General features: G+C 45.5%; 1 protein-coding gene across 5 annotated transcripts in view; it reads right to left on the bottom strand.

Moving 5' to 3' along the window:
* The window catches only part of UROS (uroporphyrinogen III synthase), a 62,823-nt gene that overhangs the window by 33,597 nt on the left and 6,259 nt on the right, over window positions 1-22,967 (bottom strand). For 3 of the 5 annotated variants that reach the window (XM_040437749.1, XM_040437748.1, XM_040437745.1), the window contains exons 2-4: window positions 20,532-20,609; window positions 17,716-17,799; window positions 15,781-15,871 (exon numbers count right to left, since the gene is read on the bottom strand). In XM_040437749.1, coding sequence (XP_040293683.1) covers window positions 15,781-15,871; window positions 17,716-17,799; window positions 20,532-20,594 — 238 coding nt within the window. In that variant the 5' untranslated portion in view covers window positions 20,595-20,609. Of the gene's footprint in view, window positions 1-15,780; window positions 15,872-17,715; window positions 17,800-20,531; window positions 20,610-22,493; window positions 22,816-22,967 lie in introns of those variants that run through there. The other 2 variants (XM_040437746.1, XM_040437747.1) reach the window with 2 other exon arrangements.

Genomic DNA, 22,967 nt, shown 5'->3' on the forward strand with positions numbered 1-22,967 from the left:
AAATAATAATAATAATAATAATAAAATTTTAAAAACCTGCTTTCATCACTGAACACTTGTTTGCCATTGATGACCTCATCAGAGCTGGCTGGCTGGAGACACCTACCGCCATCACGCATAGTGTGGGGCACCATTAGCTACCATGGCCGTTCCAGTCTGATATTCACGGAGAGAACATTGACCAGCCTACAGTATATCTAGGAGATCATGGAACCTGTCCTACTGACTTTTTTTGACTCTGGAGAAGTAGTGCTCCAATGGGTCCATGGTCCGCATTTTGCAGGCAAGTATCGGACATGTGTTTTTTTTTTGAGGAAATGACATACAGATGAGGAAAGCACACGGATAACCAATGTCCTTTCCGCAACGGATAGAACATGTGCTATTCTTGGCTGCAAAATGCAGATCATGAACCCATTGATTTAAAAAAATAAATTAATGATGCAACATGGACGTCATCTGCATTTTGCAGACCGCAAAAGACATACGGTCGTATGGACGTAGCCTTAGTGTCCTAAAACACCGGTAACAACGTACTCGCAGACTGGCAACACAGGGGGATGTTCTTCTCAAATGTGCCCGACATTACCTCCAGATTTAGAGTTTCTTCAAGTCATCGGACATGACCCATGGATAAATGACTAAGGCTACTTTCACACTAGCGTTCGGGGCTCCGCTTGTGAGTTCCGTTTGAAGGCTCTCACAAGCGGCCCCGAACGGATCCGTCCAGACTTATAATGTAAGTCAATGGGGACGGATCCGTTTGAAGTTGACACAGTATGGCTCAATTTTCAAACGGATCCGTCCCCCATTGACTTTCAATGTAAAGTCAAAACGGATCCGTTTGCATTATCATGAACAAAAAAAAAAAAAAAAAAAAAAATTTTTTTTTTTTTGTTCATGGTAATGCAAACGGATCCGTTCTGAACGGATCTAAGCGTTTGCATTATAGGTGCGGATCCGTCTGTGCAGATACCAGACGGATCCGACCTAAACGCAGGTGTGAAAGTAGCCTTATCCAGTGGAAATTCTGGACAATTTGAGGCACTAAGGTTAGGTTCTTATAGTCATCATCCAGATATCATTGCAACCTGATGAACATGAGACAGTCTATAAAGCAGAATTAAGAGAATTGGAGTTGGAACGTCTTGATTAGTGTTCTACAAAAAAGGTACATGATAATAGACTGGGAAGAAAACAGATTGGGGGATGTCAACCTCAAAGCTGGCCACTAACACCCCAACCACAAGGCAGACTTAGAATTTCTTCAAATCGGTGTGCATGACCCATGGGTCAATTATTTATCCAGCTGAACCTCTGGAACTAAACTCAGGTTATTTGTGTGTGTGGACATCACTGCAGCCAGATGATAAGAAGTCTAGTAAGTTGTATTGGGCCAGTTTCAGACAGGTGTGATCACTACATGAAACAAGCTCTGTGAGGGTGCGTGAACTACCGTAGTGAACGCTGCTCCTTTCATCCATAATGCGGTGTGTCCCTGCCCTACTGGCCTAATGCCATCGGGACAAGTCATTACAGTTGAGGTCACACAGAATTATAAATCATTGTAATGCCATGGTGTCCAGTCAAAGAAGGAGAGTTCACGCTCCCACACGGAGCTTGTTTCATGCAATGAGCGCATAAGCCCGAAACTAGCCTTGCAAGAAGTTGGGTTGAAAACATTGGGATTAGTGACCCACAACACAGCCCCTACACCCCAGAAGCAATCCATATCTATGGCTCCAACGCAGCTCATGATGTTGTGGTTGACTCCTATGATATATGGTCATGCCGCAACGGTAGACATACAACTTAGATAGCTGTTGGCTGGACAAGTGTCCTGCTGGCGGCTATTCCTCCAAACCTCAATACAAATGTATGTCTTCTCGATGGGGAGAAGGGAACAAGCTGCTGCCAGACCCCTCTGATGGTGGCTTATCTCCCTTGAGAACCAGAGATCAAGCATGTTGAGTGGGGGCACCCCATACACATTAGGCTACTTTCACACTTCCCCTTTCCGTCAAAGCATCTCAATAGGGAAGGGGGGGGGGGGACAATTCCATTTTGTCCCCATTCAATGTCAATGGGGACAAAGCCGAACTGAACGAAACTGAGTGCTCCAGAATGCATTCTGTTCCGTTTGGTTGAGTCCCCATCGCAGACAGAATAACGCTGCACGCAATGTTTTTCTGTTCGCGATGTGCTGCGGAGCAAGACGTCCTGACACACAATGTAAGTTAATGGGGACGGATCCGTTTTTCTCTGACACAATAGAAAACGGATCTGTCCCCCACTGACTTTCAATGGAGTTCATGACGGATCCGTCTTGGCTATTTTAAAGATAATACAACCGGATCCGTTCATAACAGATGCAGACGGTTGTATTATCGTGACGGAAGCGTTTTTGCTGATCCATGACGGATCCAGAAAAAACGCTCGTGTGAAAGTAGCCTTAGATCTGTTTGGCTTATGTATGGACATCTTTACATTTTCCTATAGACTTGACTCCCGGAGAAGAGATTCCCTAACGCCTCCTCTTTGCATTTGTATTCTCGCCCACAATCGTGTCGATGCTCCGCTACGTTGCTGCCCCCTAACTCACCATGTTTACAGGTTTATTTTCTTGTTGCTTAATTTAATTACCCACGGTATAGTTTCCTATTTGCAGAGTTAATGCTTTAGTGGTTTATAAAAAGGAACAGTAAGGAAGGGAAGGGAAGGGGGGGGGAGCTTATAAATGCCAGCGGCTAATTTTGTGCAAAAAGGTTGTAATAACCCTATTCAACATATTAGTAATGATTAAAGATTTCATGGAGGGCGATTTTTCAGCTTAAAAATCAAGAGCCTAATTAAAAAATCTAAATGAGTCTGCAATATTAAATTTTCCAAGGAGGTTAATTTACAATAATTCCTTGTGTGGGACATAATAATTGAAAACAAAATGCGGTTATCTTTATTTAATTAGGAACTGACATCGCGGGTTTACTGAAAATGTCACAATATATGGAGGGCAGAGCGCGGTGAGTTCATCACCAAGGTGGCGGTCTTCATTACATTTCATAACTGTTATGGTGGAGACCCACACATTGTACCTGATAATCGGTGATGCGTTAAAGGGGTATACCGGTTACGCCCTATCGACAGGATAGGGGTTAACTGTTAAACTGTTGCAGGTTCGACCTCCATTAATCATGGTAACGCGGGTCATATGTCTCCTGCTTGAATGAGCATGCACACTGCCCCTCCATTCAAACTCGTTGGGACTGTCGGAGATATCCGAACACTATAGTCCACTCTCTCTGGGAGTCCCGAAGAGATAGATGGAGTGGCAGTGTGCATGCTCGACTCTCACTCCATTGATACAGGGGGACACAGGATCTCCCCATTCTTGTGACTGATGGGGTCCCCAGCAGTCAGACCCCCATCAATCTAAGGGTCCATTCACACATCCGTGTGTGTTTTGCGGATCGACGGATCCGCAAAACAAGGACACCGGAAATGTGCGTTCTGCATTTTGCGGACCGCACATCGCCGGCACTATAATAGAATATGCCTAATCTTGGTCGCAATTGCGGACAAGAATAGGACATGTTCTATTTTTTTTCGGGAACGGAAATGCAAACCCGGAAATGCGGGTCCGCATTTCCGGATCCGGGAAGCACATTGTGTGGCCCCATAGAAATGAATGGGTCCGCAATTCCATTCTGCAAAATGCGGAACAGAATTGTGGACGTGTGAATGGACCCTAACAGTCATCAACTATCCAATGGATAGCTTGTTCTTACTGGAATACCCCTTTAATTTGAGGATAAGATGGGTGAGAAAACTTGAATATAACACACTCCCTAATGAGGCATTCACATGACCATAAGCGCTTTGCAAATTGTGGATACCGGCCTTATGCACACCGCATTACGGTACAGACCACTGGTCCTCATGTTGCGGCGAAGTATAGGACATGTCCTATCTTTTGAGGCGCAGCCACATGAAAAGCTCTCTTCACAATTGCGTTAATGGGGTCTGTCTAGGGTTCTTACAGGCTTTCTGGTCTTTGACTGCACTAATAGCTCTGTGATCTGTAGTCCTTCTCTTGGCATCGCAGATACCAAAACCTTGACCGACCCGAATAAAGTCGAGAGGGCTATCAGGATTCATGGATCCAGCATAGCTGTTAGTTAGAAATAGAAATCATGATGTGTGACCACGCAGAAGAAGGAGGGGGGTGCCCATTATGAGGGTCCCAATGGTGAGACCTGCACCCATCAGACATTCATTGCATATCTTGCGGATATGCAAAAAACTAAAGTTACACCAAAGTACAGGGTGCACGCTACCAGAGCTGCAAGTGCACAAGAAAACAAACACTAAATGCAGCAGCACCCCGCAAAAACACCTACAAACACTGGAAACTGGAGACAAATCTGAATCTCACTACTGCTATACTTACAGAGGCTTTTTGCTCACATTTTTGTTTACCAGCAGCCTGTACTTTATATACATATTGTTTGGAGGTGCTAGTCTTTGCTTTTTGCATTGTACATTTCTGGGAGCGGCTGCCTCCATTTAGACCTCAACCTCCGCCCACTGGCCCCAGACTTCTAATCAGAATATAACACAGCTGAAGAGGCAAGTCTGATGTGTAGGTCCTGTCTGCTGGAAGCCACCTTGTCGCTGGTAGGTGGGCCCGACACAATATTGATCAAAATGTGCGCAAAGATGCTTCTAATTCTCATATAGTAAGTATAGCAGTGATGCAATTTCCATTCATTCAGAGTTTGCATGTGTCTCTGCATACAGAGCAGTGTGATGCTTCATGCAATATCTTGTGGATATGTCATAAACATCTAAGGTGGGAATAACCCCTTTAAAGACTAACTAAACCTTTATATGAAGTTTTAATACACTGCTCAAAAAAATAAAGGGAACACTTAAACAACACAATGTAGCTCCAAGTCAATCACACTTCTGTGAAATCAAACTGTCCACTTAGGAAGCAACACTGAGTGACAATCAATTTCACATGCTGTTGTGCAAATGGGATCGAAAACAGGTGGAAATTATAGGCAATTAGCAAGACACCCCCAATAAAGGAGTGGTTCTGCAGGTGGTGACCACAGACCTCTTCTCAGTTCCTATGCTTCCTGGCTGATGTTTTGGTCACTTTTGAATGCTGGCGGTGCTTTCACTCTAGTGGTAGCATGAGATGGAGTCTACAACCCACACAAGTGGCTCAGGTAGTGCAGCTTATCCAGGATGGCACATCAATGCGATCTGTGGCAAGAAGGTTTGCTGTGTCTGTCAGCGTAGTGTCCAGAGCATGGAGGCGCTACCAGGAGACAGGCCAGTACATCAGGAGACGTGGAGGAGGGCAACAACCCAGCAGCAGGACCGCTACCTCCGCCTTTGTGCAAGGAGGAACAGGAGGAGCACTGCCAGAGCCCTGCAAAATGACCTCCAGCAGGCCACAAATGTGCATGTGTCTGCTCAAACGGTCAGAAACAGACTCCATGAGGGTGATATGATGGCCCGACGTCCACAGGTGGGGGTTGTGCTTACAGCCCAACACCGTGCAGAACGTTTGGCATTTGCCAGAGAACACCAAGATTGGCAAATTCGCCACTGGCGTCCTGTGCTCTTCACAGATGAAAGCAGGTTCACACTGAGCACATGTGACAAACGTGACAGAGTCTGGAGACGCCGTGGAGAACGTTCTGCTGCCTGCAACATCCTCCAGCATGACCGGTTTGGCATTGGGTCAGTAATGGGGTGGCATTTCTTTGGAGGGCCGCACAGCCCTCCATGTGCTCGCCAGAGGTAGCCTGACTGCCATTAGGTACCGAGATGAGATCCTCAGACCCCTTGTGAGACCATATGCTGGTGGAGTTGGCCCTGGGTTCCTCCTAATGCAAGACAATGCTAGACCTCATGTGGCTGGAGTGTAGTTCCTGCAAGATGAAGGCATTGATGCTATGGACTGGCCCGCCCGTTCCCCAGACCTGAATCCAATTGAGCACATCTGGGACATCATGTTTCGCTCTATCCACCAACGTCACGTTTCACCACAGACTGTCCAGGAGTTGGCAGATGCTTTAGTCCAGGTCTGGGAGGAGATCCCTCAGGAGACCGTCCGCCACCTCATCAGGAGCATGCACAGGCGTTGTAGGGAGGTCATACAGGCACGTGGAGGCCACACACACTACTGAGCCTCATTTTGACTTGTTTTAAGGACATTACATCAAAGTTGGATCAGCCTGTAGTGTGTTTTTCCACTTTAATTTTGAGTGTGACTCCAAATCCAGACCTCCATGGGTTGAAAAATTTGATTTCCATTTTTTTATTTTTGTGTGATTTTGTTGTCAGCACATTCAACTATGTAAAGAACAAAGTATTTCAGAAGAATATTTAATTAACTCAGATCTAGGATGTGTTATTTTTGTGTTCCCTTTATTTTTTTGAGCAGTGTATGTTCTCCCTAATAAAACTATCTCTAATATACTTTATTAATGAATTTACTATTTTTACTATACTTTTTCCTACCTAAAGCGCACTATTCACTGTGCGCTTAAAACTCTGCTAGCTTAGCGGAGCAGGCAGAAGCAGGAGCCGCTCCGCTCAGCTAATCCTGGCATAGTACATGGGTACAGGGTACCCACATGCTATGCCAAGAGTTAGTAATCGTCCAGAGAGAAATGTGCGCTCCTGCCCGTACTCACAGCACTGCTGCAGCCCCATTGATAAAATGTGTACTCTGTACACCGCTGAGCTGTCAGCCGTGCACAGAGAACAGAGTTTTCTCATCCGTCTCATTGGGGGACACAGGCTTGACCATGGGTATAGCTGTTGCCGCTAGGAGGCGGACACTAAGCACAAAGTGTAAGCTCCTCGCTCTTCAGCTATATCCTTCCTACAGGGACCAAGCTAATCAGTTTAGTGCAAAAGCAGTAGGAGAAGCCAGACACAAGAAAATCACAATATGTGCAAACCCAGAACCACAGGCCCAAAAAGGCCCATAAACAAAAAACTGGGTGGGAGCTGTGTCCCCCAATGATCGGAAGAGAAACAGATTTTACGGTAAGTACAAAAATCTAGTTTTCTCATCTGTCTCATTGGGGGACACAGGCCTTGACCATGGGACATTCCAGAGCAGTCCCTGAGGGTGGGCATAACTACAACCCCCTGCCAATAAGAGAACCGCTGTTTGCAAGACTCTACGCCCCAAAGAAGCGTCAGAAGATGAAAAAGGTGTGCACTCTGTAAAACTTAGGAAAAGTATGCAAAGACGACCAGGTTGCCGCCTTGCAAACCTGAAGGGCCGAAGCCCCGTGATGCACCGCCCAAAAGGCCCCCACTGCCCGAGCCGAATGAGCAGTAACCCGGAAGGGCAGGGCCCGGTCCTTAACGGGGTACGCTTCCACAATAGCCAAACGAATCCACCTGGAAATGGAAGTCTTTGACGCTGCCAGCCCTCGTCTCGGCCCCTCTGGAATCACGAACAGGGAATCCGTCCGCCTGAAAGAAGCCGTCTGGGACAGATAGATAGGCACTGCACGCACCTGATCCAGAGTATGGAGCGACTGTACTCGAGGATGAGATGGATCCGGACAAAATGAAGGAAGCTAAAACTGATTAGCTTGGTCCCTGCAGGAAGGGTATAGCTGAAGCAAGGAGCTCACACTTTGTGCTTAGTGTCCGCCTCTTAGCGGCAACAGCTATACCCATGGTCAAGGCCTGTGTCCCCCAATGAGACGGATGAGAAACAGATTTTACGGTAAGTACAAAAATCTAGTTTTAAGTGCACAGTGAATGGTGCGCTTTAGGTAGGAAAAAGTGTAGTAAAAATAGGAAATGTATTAATAAAGTATATTAGAGAGAGAGAAAGTTTTATTAGGGCATTAGGGAGAACATATTAAAAGTTTAGATGAAGGTTTAGTTACTCTTTAAAAGGGGTTTTCCAGTTTGCATTGACATCCTTTAAAATGGTAATTATTTACAAAAGATAGCTGGAATTTTGTAATGGATTTCTTTTACCCTTATTGCTTCTATTTTCAGGGCTGTGGTCACATGACCATGTCCATGCAGGTCTTACTCCCTGTGAAGTGATGTCCATGGGCGGGGGAGTGATAGGGGAGTGTCTATGTAACTAGAGGTGGGAGGAGCTATAAACTAGATGGGCGTTGTTAGGGGTGGGGCTGGAGCTGTGGCAGAGGAAGGAGAAGTGCATCATGGGTTTGGTTGGATACAGGAACAGGAAGTGCTACATACAGGATGGAAGCAAACCAGAGGGATGGGTTTAAGTGGTGAAAACGGGTCAGGAGAGTCCAAGTAAAAAAAAAAAAAAGCATGGAGAAGATGTACATGAGGTAAGTAACATGAGCATATCTGTAAAAAAAAAAACATAGTAATCCCTGTAAAAAATCCTTTAAAAGGAATTGTGCAAGAATGGGGATCCATTTACGTCATGACAAATGGTTACACGACGCATGGGGATTTGGCCTCCGCTGAGGCCAGTGATAGGCTGCAGGCAATTGCAAACCAGATGTTTTCAGAGACGGAGTCCAGAGGAGCACTGCAGGCCGGGAGGAGAAGGAGTGGGGAGCCAGTGCCAGGAAGCAGGTAAGTAACCTCCACTTTACAGGTCCGGCCAGCGCCCCCACCCACCCCCACCACCACTCTTACACAACCCCTTTAAGGCAGACTCTTGGTCTTCTGCTTCTGGTCTTGAGAAATTCTACTTTAACTTGCTGTTCCATGTAGGTCATATGGGCCAGATTATCAGCTTTTCCGGATTATCCACTGCTGTATAAAGTAATTTCACCATACTATAGGGTCAAATACTTCAGAGTTTTCAAGATCTCTGCTTGCTGTCAGTGAACTGAAGGTTAGTCAGCAGATCACTTGAACATTCATGGGTTTTGTGGACCTACAGGTCATCTCGTGTCCACCAGAACGGAAGCATCTCCCCGTTCTGGCTCATAGAGGGGGTCCTGATGTCCATATATCCTTATGGGGCCTACAGACAAGGGCTGTCTTGATGAGCTATATAAAGCTCTGGAAGTCAGCGGCGGTCCGTGATCCCAGTCTTTCCTGATTATTTCACATCCATCTAAGACACATCAGAAGACCATTTTGAGCAGATTAACCCTTTAAGCAACACAAAAAAACTAAAATCCTTTCTTGGGGGAGTCTTGTAGGGTGATCAACTCATTTATTCCTCAGAGACCTCTGGGACTATTACTGAGAGTTGGGATTAGATGCCAGCGAAGAACATTGAATTAGCACGGTCAATTAAAAAAAGTCTTTAGCTCAAGTGACTGAAATACAAAAAAAAAAGAGAAGAGAAGAGAGACCCAACACAATACACAGAGAGAGCGTTTTCAGATCGACTCAATTCACAACACAGGGTGATTGTCGACTGGAAATGCACCCCGTGTATTTAAACAGATGGCATCAATCTCCGATGAAACCATGCTGATCATGTAAACAAGTGTCGGCAGAAGGAGCCACGGACAGATGACGAGACACCTAATTGTTCGACACAAGCAAAACAAGACAGATGCTCTTAAAGAGACATTTTTCTTCCCTGTATTATACATCACTCCTTCCACAAGTATCTCAGTAACGTCACCCTCTGTGCATTAATACACGTGTTATACAGTCAGGTCCATAAATATTGGGACATTGACACAATTCTAACATTTTTGGCTCTATACACCACCACAATGGATTTGAAATGAAACAAACAAGATGTGCTTTACCTGCAGACTGTCAGCTTTAATTTGAGGGTATTTATATCCAAATCATATGAACGGTGTAGGAATTACAACAGTTTGCATATGTGCCTCCCACTTGCTAAGGACCAAAAGTAATGGGACAATTGGCTTCTCAGCTGTTCCATGGCCAGGTGTGTGTTATTCCCTCATTATCCCAATTACAATGAGCAGATAAAAAGGTCCAGAGTTCATTTCAAGTCTGCTATTTACATTTGGAATCTGTTGCTGTCAACTCTCAAGATGAGATCCAAAGAGCTGTCACCATCAGTGAAGCAAGCCATCATTAGGCTGAAAAAACACAACAAACCCATCAGAGAGATAGCAAAAACATTAGGCGTGGCCAAAAAAATCTGTTTGGAACATTCTTAAAAAGAAAGAACGCACCGGTGAGCTCAGCAACACCAAATGACCCGGAAGACCACGGAAAACAACTGTGGTGGATGACCGAAGAATTCTTTCCCTGGTGAAAAAAACACCCTTCACAACAGTTGGCCAGATCAAGAACACTCTCCAGGAGGTACAGTCATGTGAAAAAATTAGGACACCCTTTGAAAGCATGTGGTTTTTTGTAACATTTTTAATAAATGGTTATTTCATCTCCGTTTCAACAATACAGAGAGATTAAAGTAATCCGACTAAACAAAGAAAACTGAAGAAAAGTCTTTTCAAGATCTTCTGTAAATGTCATTCTACAAAAATGCCTATTCTAACTGAGGAAAAAGATAGGACACCCTTGCCCCTAATAGCGAGTGTTACCTCCTTTGGCTGAAATAACTGCAGTGAGACGGTTCTTGTAGCCATCTACCAGTCTTCGACATCGGTCTGAGGAAATTTTACCCCACTCCTCAATGCAGAACTTTTTCAGCTGTGAGATGTTTGAGGGGTTTCTTGCACGTACAGCCCTTTTCAAGTCACCCCACAGCATCTCAATGGGATTCAAATCTGGACTTTGACTTGGCCATTCCAGGACTCTCCATTTCTTCTTTTTCAGCCAATCTTTGGTTGATTTACTAGTATGTTTTGGGTCATTGTCATGTTGCATGGTCCAGTTCCGCTTCAGCTTTAATTTTCTAACTGATGGTCTCACATGTTCTTCAAGCACCTTCTGATACACAGTAGAATTCATCGTGGATTCTATGATGGTGAGCTGACCAGGTCCTGCTGCAGCAAAGCAGCCCCAAACCATGACACTTCCACCTCCATGCTTCACAGTTGGTATGAGGTTCTTTTCTTGGAATGCTGTGTTTGGTTTACGCCAAACATGTCCTCTGCTGTTGTGTCCAAATAATTCAATTTTGGACTCATCTGTCCAAAGAACATTATTCCAGAAGTCCTGGTCTTTGTCAACTTTATCGCTGGCAAATGTCAGTCTGGCCTCGATGTTTCTCTTGGAAAGCAAAGGTTTCCTCCTTGCACACCTCCCATGCAAGTTAAACTTGTACAGTCTCTTTCTGATTGTAGAGGCATGTACTTCTACATCAACAGTAGCCAGAGCCTGCTGTAGTTCTCGAGATGACACTTTAGGGTTTTTGGATACCTCTTTTAGCATCTTGCGGTCTGCTCTTGGGGTGAACTTGCTGGGGCGACCAGTCCTGGGCATGTTGGCAGTTGTTTTGAAAGCCCTCCACTTGTAGACTATCTTCCGGACAGTGGAATGGCTGATTTCAAAATCTTTTGAGATCTTTTTAAATCCCTTCCCAGACTCATAGGCTGCTACAATCTTTTTTCTGAAGTCCTCTGACAGCTCTTTTGCTCTCACCATGGTGCTCACTCTCACTTCAACAGTCAGGAGCACACCAAACTAAATGTCTGAGGTTTAAATAGGGCAAGCCTCATTCAACATGCAGAGTAACGATCTACTAATTATGTGCACCTGGTGTGATATACCTGTGTGAGATCTGAGCCAATTTAAGAGGGAATACATGTGAGGGTGTCCTATCTTTTTCCTCAGTTAGAATAGGCATTTTTGTAGAATGACATTTACAGAAGATCTTGAAAAGACTTTTCTTCAGTTTTCTTTGTTTAGTTGGATTACTTTAATCTCTCTGTATTGTTGAAACGGAGATGAAATAACCATTTATTAAAAATGTTACAAAAAACCACATGCTTTCAAAGGGTGTCCTAATTTTTTCACATGACTGTAGGTGTATGTGTGTCAAAGTCAACAATCAAGAGAAGACTTCACCAGAGTGAATACAGAGGGTTCACCACAAGATGTAAACCATTGGTGAGCCTCAAAAACAGGAAGGCCAGATTAGAGTTTGCCAAACAACATCTAAAAAAGCCTCCACAGTTCTGGAACAACATCAGATGAGACCAAGATCAACTTGTACCAGAGTGATGGGAAGAGAAGAGTATGGAGAAGGAAAGGAACTGCTCATGATCCTAAGCATACCACCTCATCAGTGAAGCATGGTGGTGGTAGTGTCATGGCGAGGGCATGTATGGCTACAAATGGAACTGGTTCTCTTGTATTTATTGATGATGTGACTGCTGACAAAAGCAGCAGGATGAATTCTGAAATGTTTCGGGCAATATTATCTGCTCACATTCAGCCAAATGCTTCAGAACTCATTGGACGGCGCTTCACAGTGCAGATGGACAATGACCCAAAGCATACTGCAAAAGCAACCAAAGAATGTTTTAAGGGAAAGAAGTGGAATGTTATGCAATGGCTAAGTCAATCACCTGACCTGAATCCGATTGAGCATGCATTTCACTTGCTGAAGACAAAACTGAAGGGAAAATGCCCCAAGAACAAGCAGGAACTGAAGACAGTTGCAGTAGAGGCCTGGCAGAGCATCACCAGGGATGAAACCCAGCGTCTGGTGATGTCTATGCGTTCCAGACTTCAGGCTGTAATTGACTGCAAAGGATTTGCATCCAAGTATTAAAAAGTGAAAGTTTGATTTATGATTATTATTCTGTCCCATTACTTTTGGTTCCTTAACAAGTGGGAGACACATATGCAAACTGTTGTAATTCCTACACTGTTCACCTGATTTGGATGTAAATACCCTCAAATTAAAGCTAACAGTCTGCAGTAAAAGCACGTCTAGTTTGTTTCTTTTCATATCCATTGTGGTGGTGTATAGAGCCAAAAATGTTAGAATTGTGTCCGTGTCCCAATATTTATGGACCTGACTGTATATAGGAATGTGGTAAGAGGCCACGTGACAGCACTGGCTATGGGGAAGCAGTGCTTTCCTTAGTCTAAAAAATGATGGGGGCACGGATACTTCCTCTATAAATTACGCAGGCACAAATTGTACTGCCTCCCTGTACCCCCTATTATGTATTAACAGTAATTAGTAGTAACAGTAATTATGTTTCACCTATTACAGTATTTTTTGACTATAAGACACACCTAGGATATAGAGGAAAAAAGGAAAAAAATGATTTTCAGACCTCCAAGCTCCATCAGACCTCAGATCAGACCCCCCCCAGCTCCATCAGACCTCAAATCAAACCCCCATTCCTTCTCAGACCTCAGATCTCCATTCCTCTTCAGACCTCAGATCAGACCTCCAAGCTCCATCAGATCTCAGATCAGACCCACATCAGACCTCCAATCTCCATCAGACCCCCAAGTTCCATCAGACCTCTGTATTAGACCCCCATTCCTCCTCAGACCAGACTCGCAAGCTCCATCAGACTTTAAATCAGACGCCCATCAGATCTCTGTATTGGACCCCATTCCTCCCCAGACCTCAGATCAGACTCCCAAGCTCCATCAGACCTCTGTATTGGACCCCCATTTCTCCTCAGACCAGACCCCCGAAGTACATCAGACTTTAGATCAGTCCCACGTCAGACCTTCAAGCTCTATCAGACCCCAGATCAGACCTCCAAGCTCCATCAGACCTCATATCAGACCCCCCCTAGCTCCATCAGACCTCAGATCAAACCCCCATTCCTTCTCAGACCTCCATTCCTCTTCAGACCTCAGATCAGACCTCCAAGCTCCATCAGATCCACATCAGACCTCCAAGCTCCAACAGACCCCCAAGCTCCATCCGACCTCTGTATTAGACCCCCATTCCTCCTCAGATCAGACTCCCAAGCTCCATCAGACTTCGAATCATACGCCCATTAGATCAGATCTGTATTGGACCCCCATTCCTCAGATCAGACTCCCAAGCTCCATCAGACCTCTGTATTAGACCCCCATTCCTCCTCAGACCTCATATCAGACCCCCGAAGTACATCAGACTTCAGATCAGTCCCACTTCAGACCTTCAAGCTCCATCAGACCCACAAGCTCCATCAGACCTCAAATCAGACCCCCATGAGACCTCAGATCAGACATCTGTATTAGACCCCCATTCCTCCTCAGACCTCAGATCAGACCTCCAAGCTCCATCAGATCTCAGATCAGACCCACATCAGACCTCCAATCTCCATCAGACCCCCAAGTTCCATCAGACCTCTGTATTAGATCCCCATTCCTCCTCAGACCAGACTCGCAAGCTCCATCAGACTTTAAATCAGACGCCCATCAGATCTCTGTATTGGACCCCATTCCTCCCCAGACCTCAGATCAGACTCCCAAGCTCCATCAGACCTCTGTATTGGACCCCCATTTCTCCTCAGACCAGACCCCCGAAGTACATCAGACTTTAGATCAGTCCCACGTCAGACCTTCAAGCTCTATCAGACCCCAGATCAGACCTCCAAGCTCCATCAGACCCCAGATCAGACCCCTAAGCTCCATCAGACCTCATATCAGACCCCCCCTAGCTCCATCAGACCTCAGATCAAACCCCCATTCCTTCTCAGACCTCCATTCCTCTTCAGACCTCAGATCAGACCTCCAAGCTCCATCAGATCCACATCAGACCTCCAAGCTCCAACAGACCCCCAAGCTCCATCCGACCTCTGTATTAGACCCCCATTCCTCCTCAGATCAGACTCCCAAGCTCCATCAGACTTCGAATCATACGCCCATTAGATCAGATCTGTATTGGACCCCCATTCCTCAGATCAGACTCCCAAGCTCCATCAGACCTCTGTATTAGACCCCCATTCCTCCTCAGACCTCATATCAGACCCCCGAAGTACACCAGACTTCAGATCAGTCCCACTTCAGACCTTCAAGCTCCATCAGACCCACAAGCTCCATCAGACCTCAAATCAGACCCCCATGAGACCTCAGATCAGATGCCCATCAGACCCCCATTCCTCCTCAGACCTCAGATCAGACCCCAAGCTCCATCAGACCCCCATCAGACAATCGGATCCGGTGGTGCACGGTCGTGTCTGGATATGGAGAACTCCCATAGTCTGTTCCTCTGCTGAAACAGACTACTGGAGTTCAATAATGGAGATGTGAACATGGCCTAAGTAATAGAGACTCAGTTCTGACCTCCCATCCTTCCTGATAAGTTATGAAAGATGAGATAATACCGGCCTCCCAATCTCTGGCTGTACATACTGCTGTCACAGATAGCACTGACACACTGTCTCCAAGTACACAGAGAGCTGCCTACCTGTCTCTGCCGGTAAAAAATAAAGGGTCATATAGTGCCGCCTCCCTGTCTCTACTTGTAAATGATATCAGAACAGATAGTACTAAACTCCTGTCTCTCCCTGAGTTGTGAGTCATTATAAACCTTCTCATATTCTTTGGCTGAACATTAAGCAATAAAAAAGGAACATCCTGACAGAGGATGAGAAAATTAAAAACATTTCTGCTGGTCTTAGGAAGGAAAAGGAAAATATTTCATGGCACATTTGTGCTGCCTTCACAAGTATGCCTTCTATAGCTTTCTATGATAACACATGATATTTGATCATTGATCTGTCAGATATCGTAGAGGATTTTTGCTGCATATGAAAGTGATTCATAATGTAGTGTAATACGGAGGTGCAGCACGGGAGGTCCACATTCTGGGATAAGGGCCAGTAAGGTCACGAGGGATCCTGAGCTGTGTGACCGCTTGACAGGTCCTTCTGAATACACCGTGTTCATATAAAGGTCATTCTCTCCTGCAGGTTTTGCAGAACTCACCTTCTTTATTATTTTTCAAACATAATTTGACAGCTTCCACTGCCCTCGGACTGGTGAAAATGAGACCCTCGTAATTTTCAGGATGAGACAGCTTACAAGAAAGAAAAAGAAAAAAATAAGTATTTCAGACAGAGGTTCACAATTTATGGTGAATGCTGACATACAAATTCTGCAAAAAAAAAAAAAAATGTAAAAGGGGTGCTCTTGTTTGGACAACCTCTGTCCAGATGTCCTACATGGACATGTCAGAGAAGCATCCTCTGCACAGGACCCACCTCTGTAATCTAAAAACAGAGAAAATGGGCGACATGTAATACAAAATTCCCACCAAAATGGTCGCTGCATAGGACATCTTCTCCCAGGAAAACCAGCTTTCAAGGGCCAGTCCTGCAGTGATCACTGATCTGAAAGGGGATGTCATTAAAATAAAAATAAATCCGTAAATGTCGCCCTCATTTGTCAAGTTGTTTTAGGCCTCATGTATTTTCCGCATTCTTTCGATGAGGACCCATTCATTTCAATGGGTCCACAAAAAAATGTGCAGTCCACATCTGTATTTCCGCACGTCTGTCAAGCAAAAACATTTGCACATGTCCTATGCTTGTCCATTTTGCAATAGGGATTTTTACAATGGGGTCCGAGGAAAATGTAGGATGCAGACTTCTGGTGTCTGTATATTGCGAATTCGTGGACCACAAAAAACATACGGTTGTGTCACCCAACTTTCCCAGGCTCCTGAATGGCAAATCTGCCTTATTATACAGTAATATATACGATCCAGGGAGGCATAGGTGCAACAAAAAGACAGATTTGTCGTTCCAGTGTGCGGGAAAGACGGAAGACGCCACTTGTGGGATTGTAATGGAGACCTTTCATGGTTGCCACTAGTGGATTGCCGTATGTGAACCCAATCCGTTTGTAAACCATATAGCCTCTGTAAAATGTATGGGCTCCGCGGAGGTCTTTGCAAACTTGCGGCAAATATCGCAAGACTTGCTTCGCCTCGCGTCTTTGACGTGACCCTTCGTTTATTCGCAGAAATGACAGCTTTATTAACGAAGGCGAGTTCAGCTTCGAATTTTCACTCAAACAAAGTGTCACGTCATACACATGAGATGAAGCGAGTCTCGGGATATTTGCCAGAAGTTCGCAGAGACCTCCGCGGATCCCTTACATTTTGCGGTAGGACGGAGGCTATATGGTTAACGAAGTTTTCAAATGAATCGGGTTCGCTCAACACTAGTTGCCACCCATCTTTCCCAGACTACTAGATGGCAAGTTGGCCTTCTTATACAGAAATATACCACCCAGGGCTGAATTACTGCAAAATAGGCAGATTTACCATTCAGGAGACTGGTAAAGATGGGTGACAACACATTGTCGGACTGTGATGAACACCTTTCGTGGTTGTCATCCGGATATTGACTCCTGAGTGTCAAATCTGCCTTATTTATATTGGAATATAGGCTCCAGGGATGCATTACTGCAAAACAGGATAGGCTACGTTCACATCTGCGCTTTCCCTTTCCGCTATTGAGATCCGTCATAGGATGTGGTGCGGAGCAAGACGGATCCGTCATGACCCACAATGTAAGTCAATGGTAGCGGATCCGTTTTCGCGGACACAAAAGAAAACAGATCCGTCCCCCAGTGACTTACAATGGTTTTAGAGACAGATCCGTCTTGGCAATTTTAGAGATAAAATTCAACCATAACGGATGCAGACTGTTGTATTATCATGACGGACCCTGTTCCTACTATTTATAGAGTGGGGGGGGGGAGATTATATCAGTTTGTAACCCTTTGTGTGGCTGATATTACAGTAAATATGAGGTTAGAGGAGACTTAAAGGGGTTGTCCCATCTCGCCGTTTCCAGCATAAACCTAACAACGAGGGAGAAGATGATTAGGCTCAGTAATAAAGTGAGATCATACCTTGTCATAGAGATGCTCCAGGGACACAAATGTGAAGGATAACACTGGGATCAGGCCGGCCTCATATCCACGTGATGACATCTCCTAGGAAGGAGATAAATCACCTTCAGTTATACAATTCACACTCACATTTTTCTTTGCATAATTTCAGTAAAGAACGGACAGGAATCCAGAAGGAACTTGTCATGCTCCCCATATACTGAGGCTTTACCTATAGACGAGTACATGGGGTAGGTCATAGAATAAACCCCTTTAAATAGTGACACCTGTAAGATGCGCTAATAAAGATGAGCTTGCCCATGAAAAAAATAAAGTACCGGCATGGAGCACTGGGGACACGGACGTGATACTGCTAGGCTGTGTTGACACATATCCGTGCGGTGTATGTTCACCATATATGCTGCATACTTGCATTACAGAAATGCCAATGATGGGAACATGAATTGGCAATGTTTTTTCCTTATGTAACAGGCACTTATAGAGGACAAGCCCCACAACCTATAGCATTTGAATCATAAATAGTACATATGACCCCCCGCCCCAGCACACCCCAAAATACAGACCAAGCACCAGACTGCCTATAGATATAGACCGCAGTGCAGCCCATTGTACAGACCGCAGGCTAGATTCAATCTGTATATATACGCCAGACCAAACCCCAAGTCTATAGGGCGCAGACCAGATCCAACCTGTATACAGGCCGCAGACCAGATCCAACCTGTATACAGGCCGCAGACCAGATCCAACCTGTATACAGGCCGCAGACCAGATCCGACCTGTATACAGGCCGCAGACCAGATCCGACCTGTATACAGGCCGCAGACCAGATCCGACCTGTATACAGGCCGCAGACCAGATCCGACCTGTATACAGGCCGCAGACCAGATCCAACCTGTATACAGGCCGCAGACCAGATCCAACCTGTATACAGGCCGCAGACCAGATCCAACCTGTATACAGGCCGCAGACCAGATCCAACCTGTATACAGGCCGCAGACCAGATCCAACCTGTATACAGGCCGCAGACCAGATCCGACCTGTATACAGGCCGCAGACCAGATCCGACCTGTATACAGGCCGCAGACCAGATCCGACCTGTATACAGGCCGCAGACCAGATCCGACCTGTATACAGGCCGCAGACCAGATCCAACCTGTATACAGGCCGCAGACCAGATCCAACCTGTATACAGGCCGCAGACCAGATCCAACCTGTATACAGGCCGCAGACCAGATCCAACCTGTATACAGGCCGCAGACCAGATCCAACCTGTATACAGGCCGCAGACCAGATCCAACCTGTATACAGGCCGCAGACCAGATCCAACCTGTATACAGGCCGCAGACCAGATCCGACCTGTATACAGGCCGCAGACCAGATCCAACCTGTATACAGGCCGCAGACCAGATCCGACCTGTATACAGGCCGCAGACCAGATCCGACCTGTATACAGCCTGCAGACGAGAACCCTAATGTATACAGGCCGCAGACAAGATCCGACCTGTATACAGGCCGCAGACGAGAACCCTCATGTATACAGATCCCAGACTACATCCTACCTGTTTAAAGACCCCAGAAGAGTGTCTCCCATATACAGACCACCATTGCCTTCTTGGTGCCTTCATTTTCAACTGCATCAGGCCCTATTTATTTAGTAATTTGTTCAGATGTGTCATAGATTTTACCCACTTCTATGCATGTATGTGAAATTACAAAAACATGACCACTTTATTTCATGAATGGCGCCACTTCTGTCCATGGTCCTAGTCTGGTATTACAACATCACCAATCAAGTAATACCATAATCCACAATACACAGTGACGCTGGATCTAGATGATTCAAGCAACAAACAGAGGTCCCTCAGGAGGTTGCAACGCTATATCTTATATATTGTGAAGTTCAGAGGTCTCTAGGACCTAAGCGTAACATTTGCATCCTCTCTGTCTAGTAATATATAAAACATTATTCTTTATTGTTTACTCTTAAAACCACATATAACTCTTAGGAACTAATTAAAAATTCCTCAGGAAAGACAGGAGGGAATTTATGTCTTTGTATATTGTTGTTATATCATATGTTCAGATGAACCGTATTCTAGGTGGAACACCTGATCCTTTCTCAGGTCTTTCTGCCCTGCTGTTTGATTCTGTCTGTCACTATCTGAATGAACTTTCCCACTATGGGGTCCCTACCTCTCTATCCTGAACTAAAATCTATGCCTGCATCCCTACATGTTTCGCCGTATATTTCGGCGTCTTGAGAAAATGACGCGCAGGTTCGGCATGTGGGGGCGGTACCTGGGCTTTAAACCCTCGGTTTTTGCGGGCACCCACATGCCGAACCTGCACGTCATTTCCTCAAGACGCCGAAATATACGGCGAAACATGTAGGGATGCAGGCATAGATTAGTTCCTAAGAGTTATATGTGGTTTTAAGAGTAAACAATAAAGAATAATGTTTTATATATTACTAGTCAGAGAGGATGCAAATGTTACGCTGGATCTAGATGAACGCAGCCATATTTTTCTACCTCAACAACTTTAAATACAAAATAATGAGGAGTGATGTGAATGCAAAAAAAAAACAACAAAAAAAACAAACAACCAAACGCTGTCTAAATGTCAGTGTCTAGCAGAAAGTTTTTGGGTATTTTTTTTGGATCGTGTACAGTCCTCAGCTACCTCGGCAGCCCCATTGAATCGAATGCAGCACTTCGTTAGCACAGGGGACATGGGGACACTCAATCTTATGTGGGTTCCAGAGAAGTAGTGAGTGTGAAAGTGGTGTCAAAATCTTATTTTTCTATCGTACTCACCTGGACATAAGGGTCTGTGGCTGGGTCACCACTTTTGGGGTCTTTCAGTAGCAAAATTTTCATTATCCTGGATGAGTTCTGAAACAGAGGAACAGTATCAGGTCAGTGCCATCTGCGGAGTGGAATAGTCTGTATCTTTAAAAACCGCGGGGAATGATGAGTAAGGAGAAACCTGAGGAGGGGCCGCAGACCACTGATAAGAGACGTGTGCTGCTCCCTTCAGATACTACTGCAACTTATAGCAAAGTAAAGACTTAGGGCTCATTCATACGGCCACAGGCCGTCCGTGCCCGTATTGCAGGCCGCAAATGGCGGTTCTGCACTACACAGGCACTGGTCATGTGAAGCCCGAATCATAGGCACGGACCCATTGACTTGAGTCCGCAATCTACAAGATATGGTGCGGTGGCACCGATCGGAAGCCCACAGAAGTGGGCTTTTTGGTCCATGTCTCTACACCGCAAAAGTTAGGACATGTCTTATCTTTTGCCGTATAGTGTAGATCCGGGATCCATTCAAGTCAACAATACAGGATTCACATGGCCGGTGCCCGTGCATTGCGGACCGCAATATGTGGTCCAGAGCATGGGCAGCCTACGGTCGTGTGAATGGGCGCTTCAGCTTATATTAGACGTGCAGACCATTTAGGCAATTGTCGGGAGGGAAGCGTTCTCTCCCGGCGATTGCCTGCTCGTTAGCGGAGGAGACCATTTCTATTACAGGCAGCGATCTCCTCCACAGTATAGGAAGGAGAGATCGCTAATGCCATCGCCTGTCCCCATACTGATCACAGTTTGCCGCAGCAGATCGTGATTACACGGCAAGTTCTGCCGCCGGCAAACAATGATTTTCAAACCTGCTGAAAGATTCCAATTACTCAATGAACAAACGTTTGCTCGTTCATCGGCGGCAGTATTAGGCTGCGTTCACACGGGCGTGTCCGGATTAGGTCCGGATGCGTCCCGGTGTATTGCGGCAAACCCGCGCGAGTAGGAATGCAATTGCAGTCAGTTTTGACTGCGATTGCGTTCCGATGTTCAGTTTTTATCGCGCGGGTGCAATGTTTTTTGCACACGCGTGATAAAAAACCGACTGTGGTACCCAGACCCGAACTTCTTCACAGAAGTTCAGGTTTGGGTTAGTTGTAGTGTAGATTGTATTATTTTCCCTTATAACATGGTTATAAGGGAAAATAATAGCATTCTGAATACAGAGCATAGTAGGTGATCAATTGAGGGTTAAAAAAAAAATAAAAAAAATTAACTCACCTCCTCCGCGTAGTTCCCGGTCTCTTCTTTACTTCTTTAATGATGAACTACAGGCTAGGACCTGTGGTGACGTCAGATCACATGCTCCAATCACATGGTCCATCACCACGGTGATGGACCATGTGATTGGAGCATGTGATCTGACGTCACCAAAGGTCCTTTAGCCCACAGCTCATCAGAAGAGACTGGGAACTACGCGATCAAGAGGAGAAGGTGAGTTAATTTGTTTTTGTTTTTTTAACCCCTCCAGCGCTATTTTACTAAGCATTCTGTATTCAGAATGCTATTATTTTCCCTTATAACCATGTTATAAGGGAAAATAATACAGTGAATAGACTGTCACCTAGCAACCATGCGTGAAAATCGCACCGCATCCGCACTTGCTTGCGGATGCTTGCGATTTTCACGCAACCCCATTCACTTCTATGGGGCCTGCGTTGCGTGAAAAACGCAGAATATAGAGCATGCTGCGATTTTCACGCAACGCACAAGTGATGCGTGAAAATCATCGCTCATCTGAACAGCCCCATTGAAATGAATGGGTCGGGATTCAGTGCGGGTGCAATGCGTTCACCTACCGCATTGCACCCGCGCGGAAATCTCGCCCGTGTGAACGCAGCCTTACACTGCCAGATCATCGCTAACGAGTGTTACCAGGGCTACATACTGCTGCCTGACACAATGCAAAACATACCCGTCTTAGTATTCTGTGTATTTCCGAAATGCAGAAAATTTACTTTTATTCATATGCAAATGTGGTCTCAATGTGCCCAGCGGGGCGTGCAGAACTGTATAGGAGCCTGGAGAGGAAAGACAAAGCAACAGCGCTCTGCAAACCAGATAAAGTACAATAATGCCATAGTCAGAAAAAACATTTAAGTGCTAATGCTACTCTTATTTATAAAGTGAGATGCTTGGCAAATGCATTTTGTACAAAACCATTTGAGCCCGTCTGCCAAACGTCAAGGCGATCTCTGGAAGACGGGAACATAACACTAAATGCTACCTGTTATGCGCCATAATGGCCGCCATAAAGTTCAGAAAGTGTTGGTTCCACATGTATGCTGGGTCCACTCTGCCTTTTACCATTTTTGGTGCCATAAAGTTCCTCCATCACTTCCAGGGGATGCAGGTACCAACCACCTCTCTTGGCGCCAGACGGCTTCCA

Source organism: Bufo bufo, chromosome 6 (assembly GCF_905171765.1).
Source record: "Bufo bufo chromosome 6, aBufBuf1.1, whole genome shotgun sequence".
Lineage (NCBI taxonomy): Eukaryota > Metazoa > Chordata > Amphibia > Anura > Bufonidae > Bufo > Bufo bufo.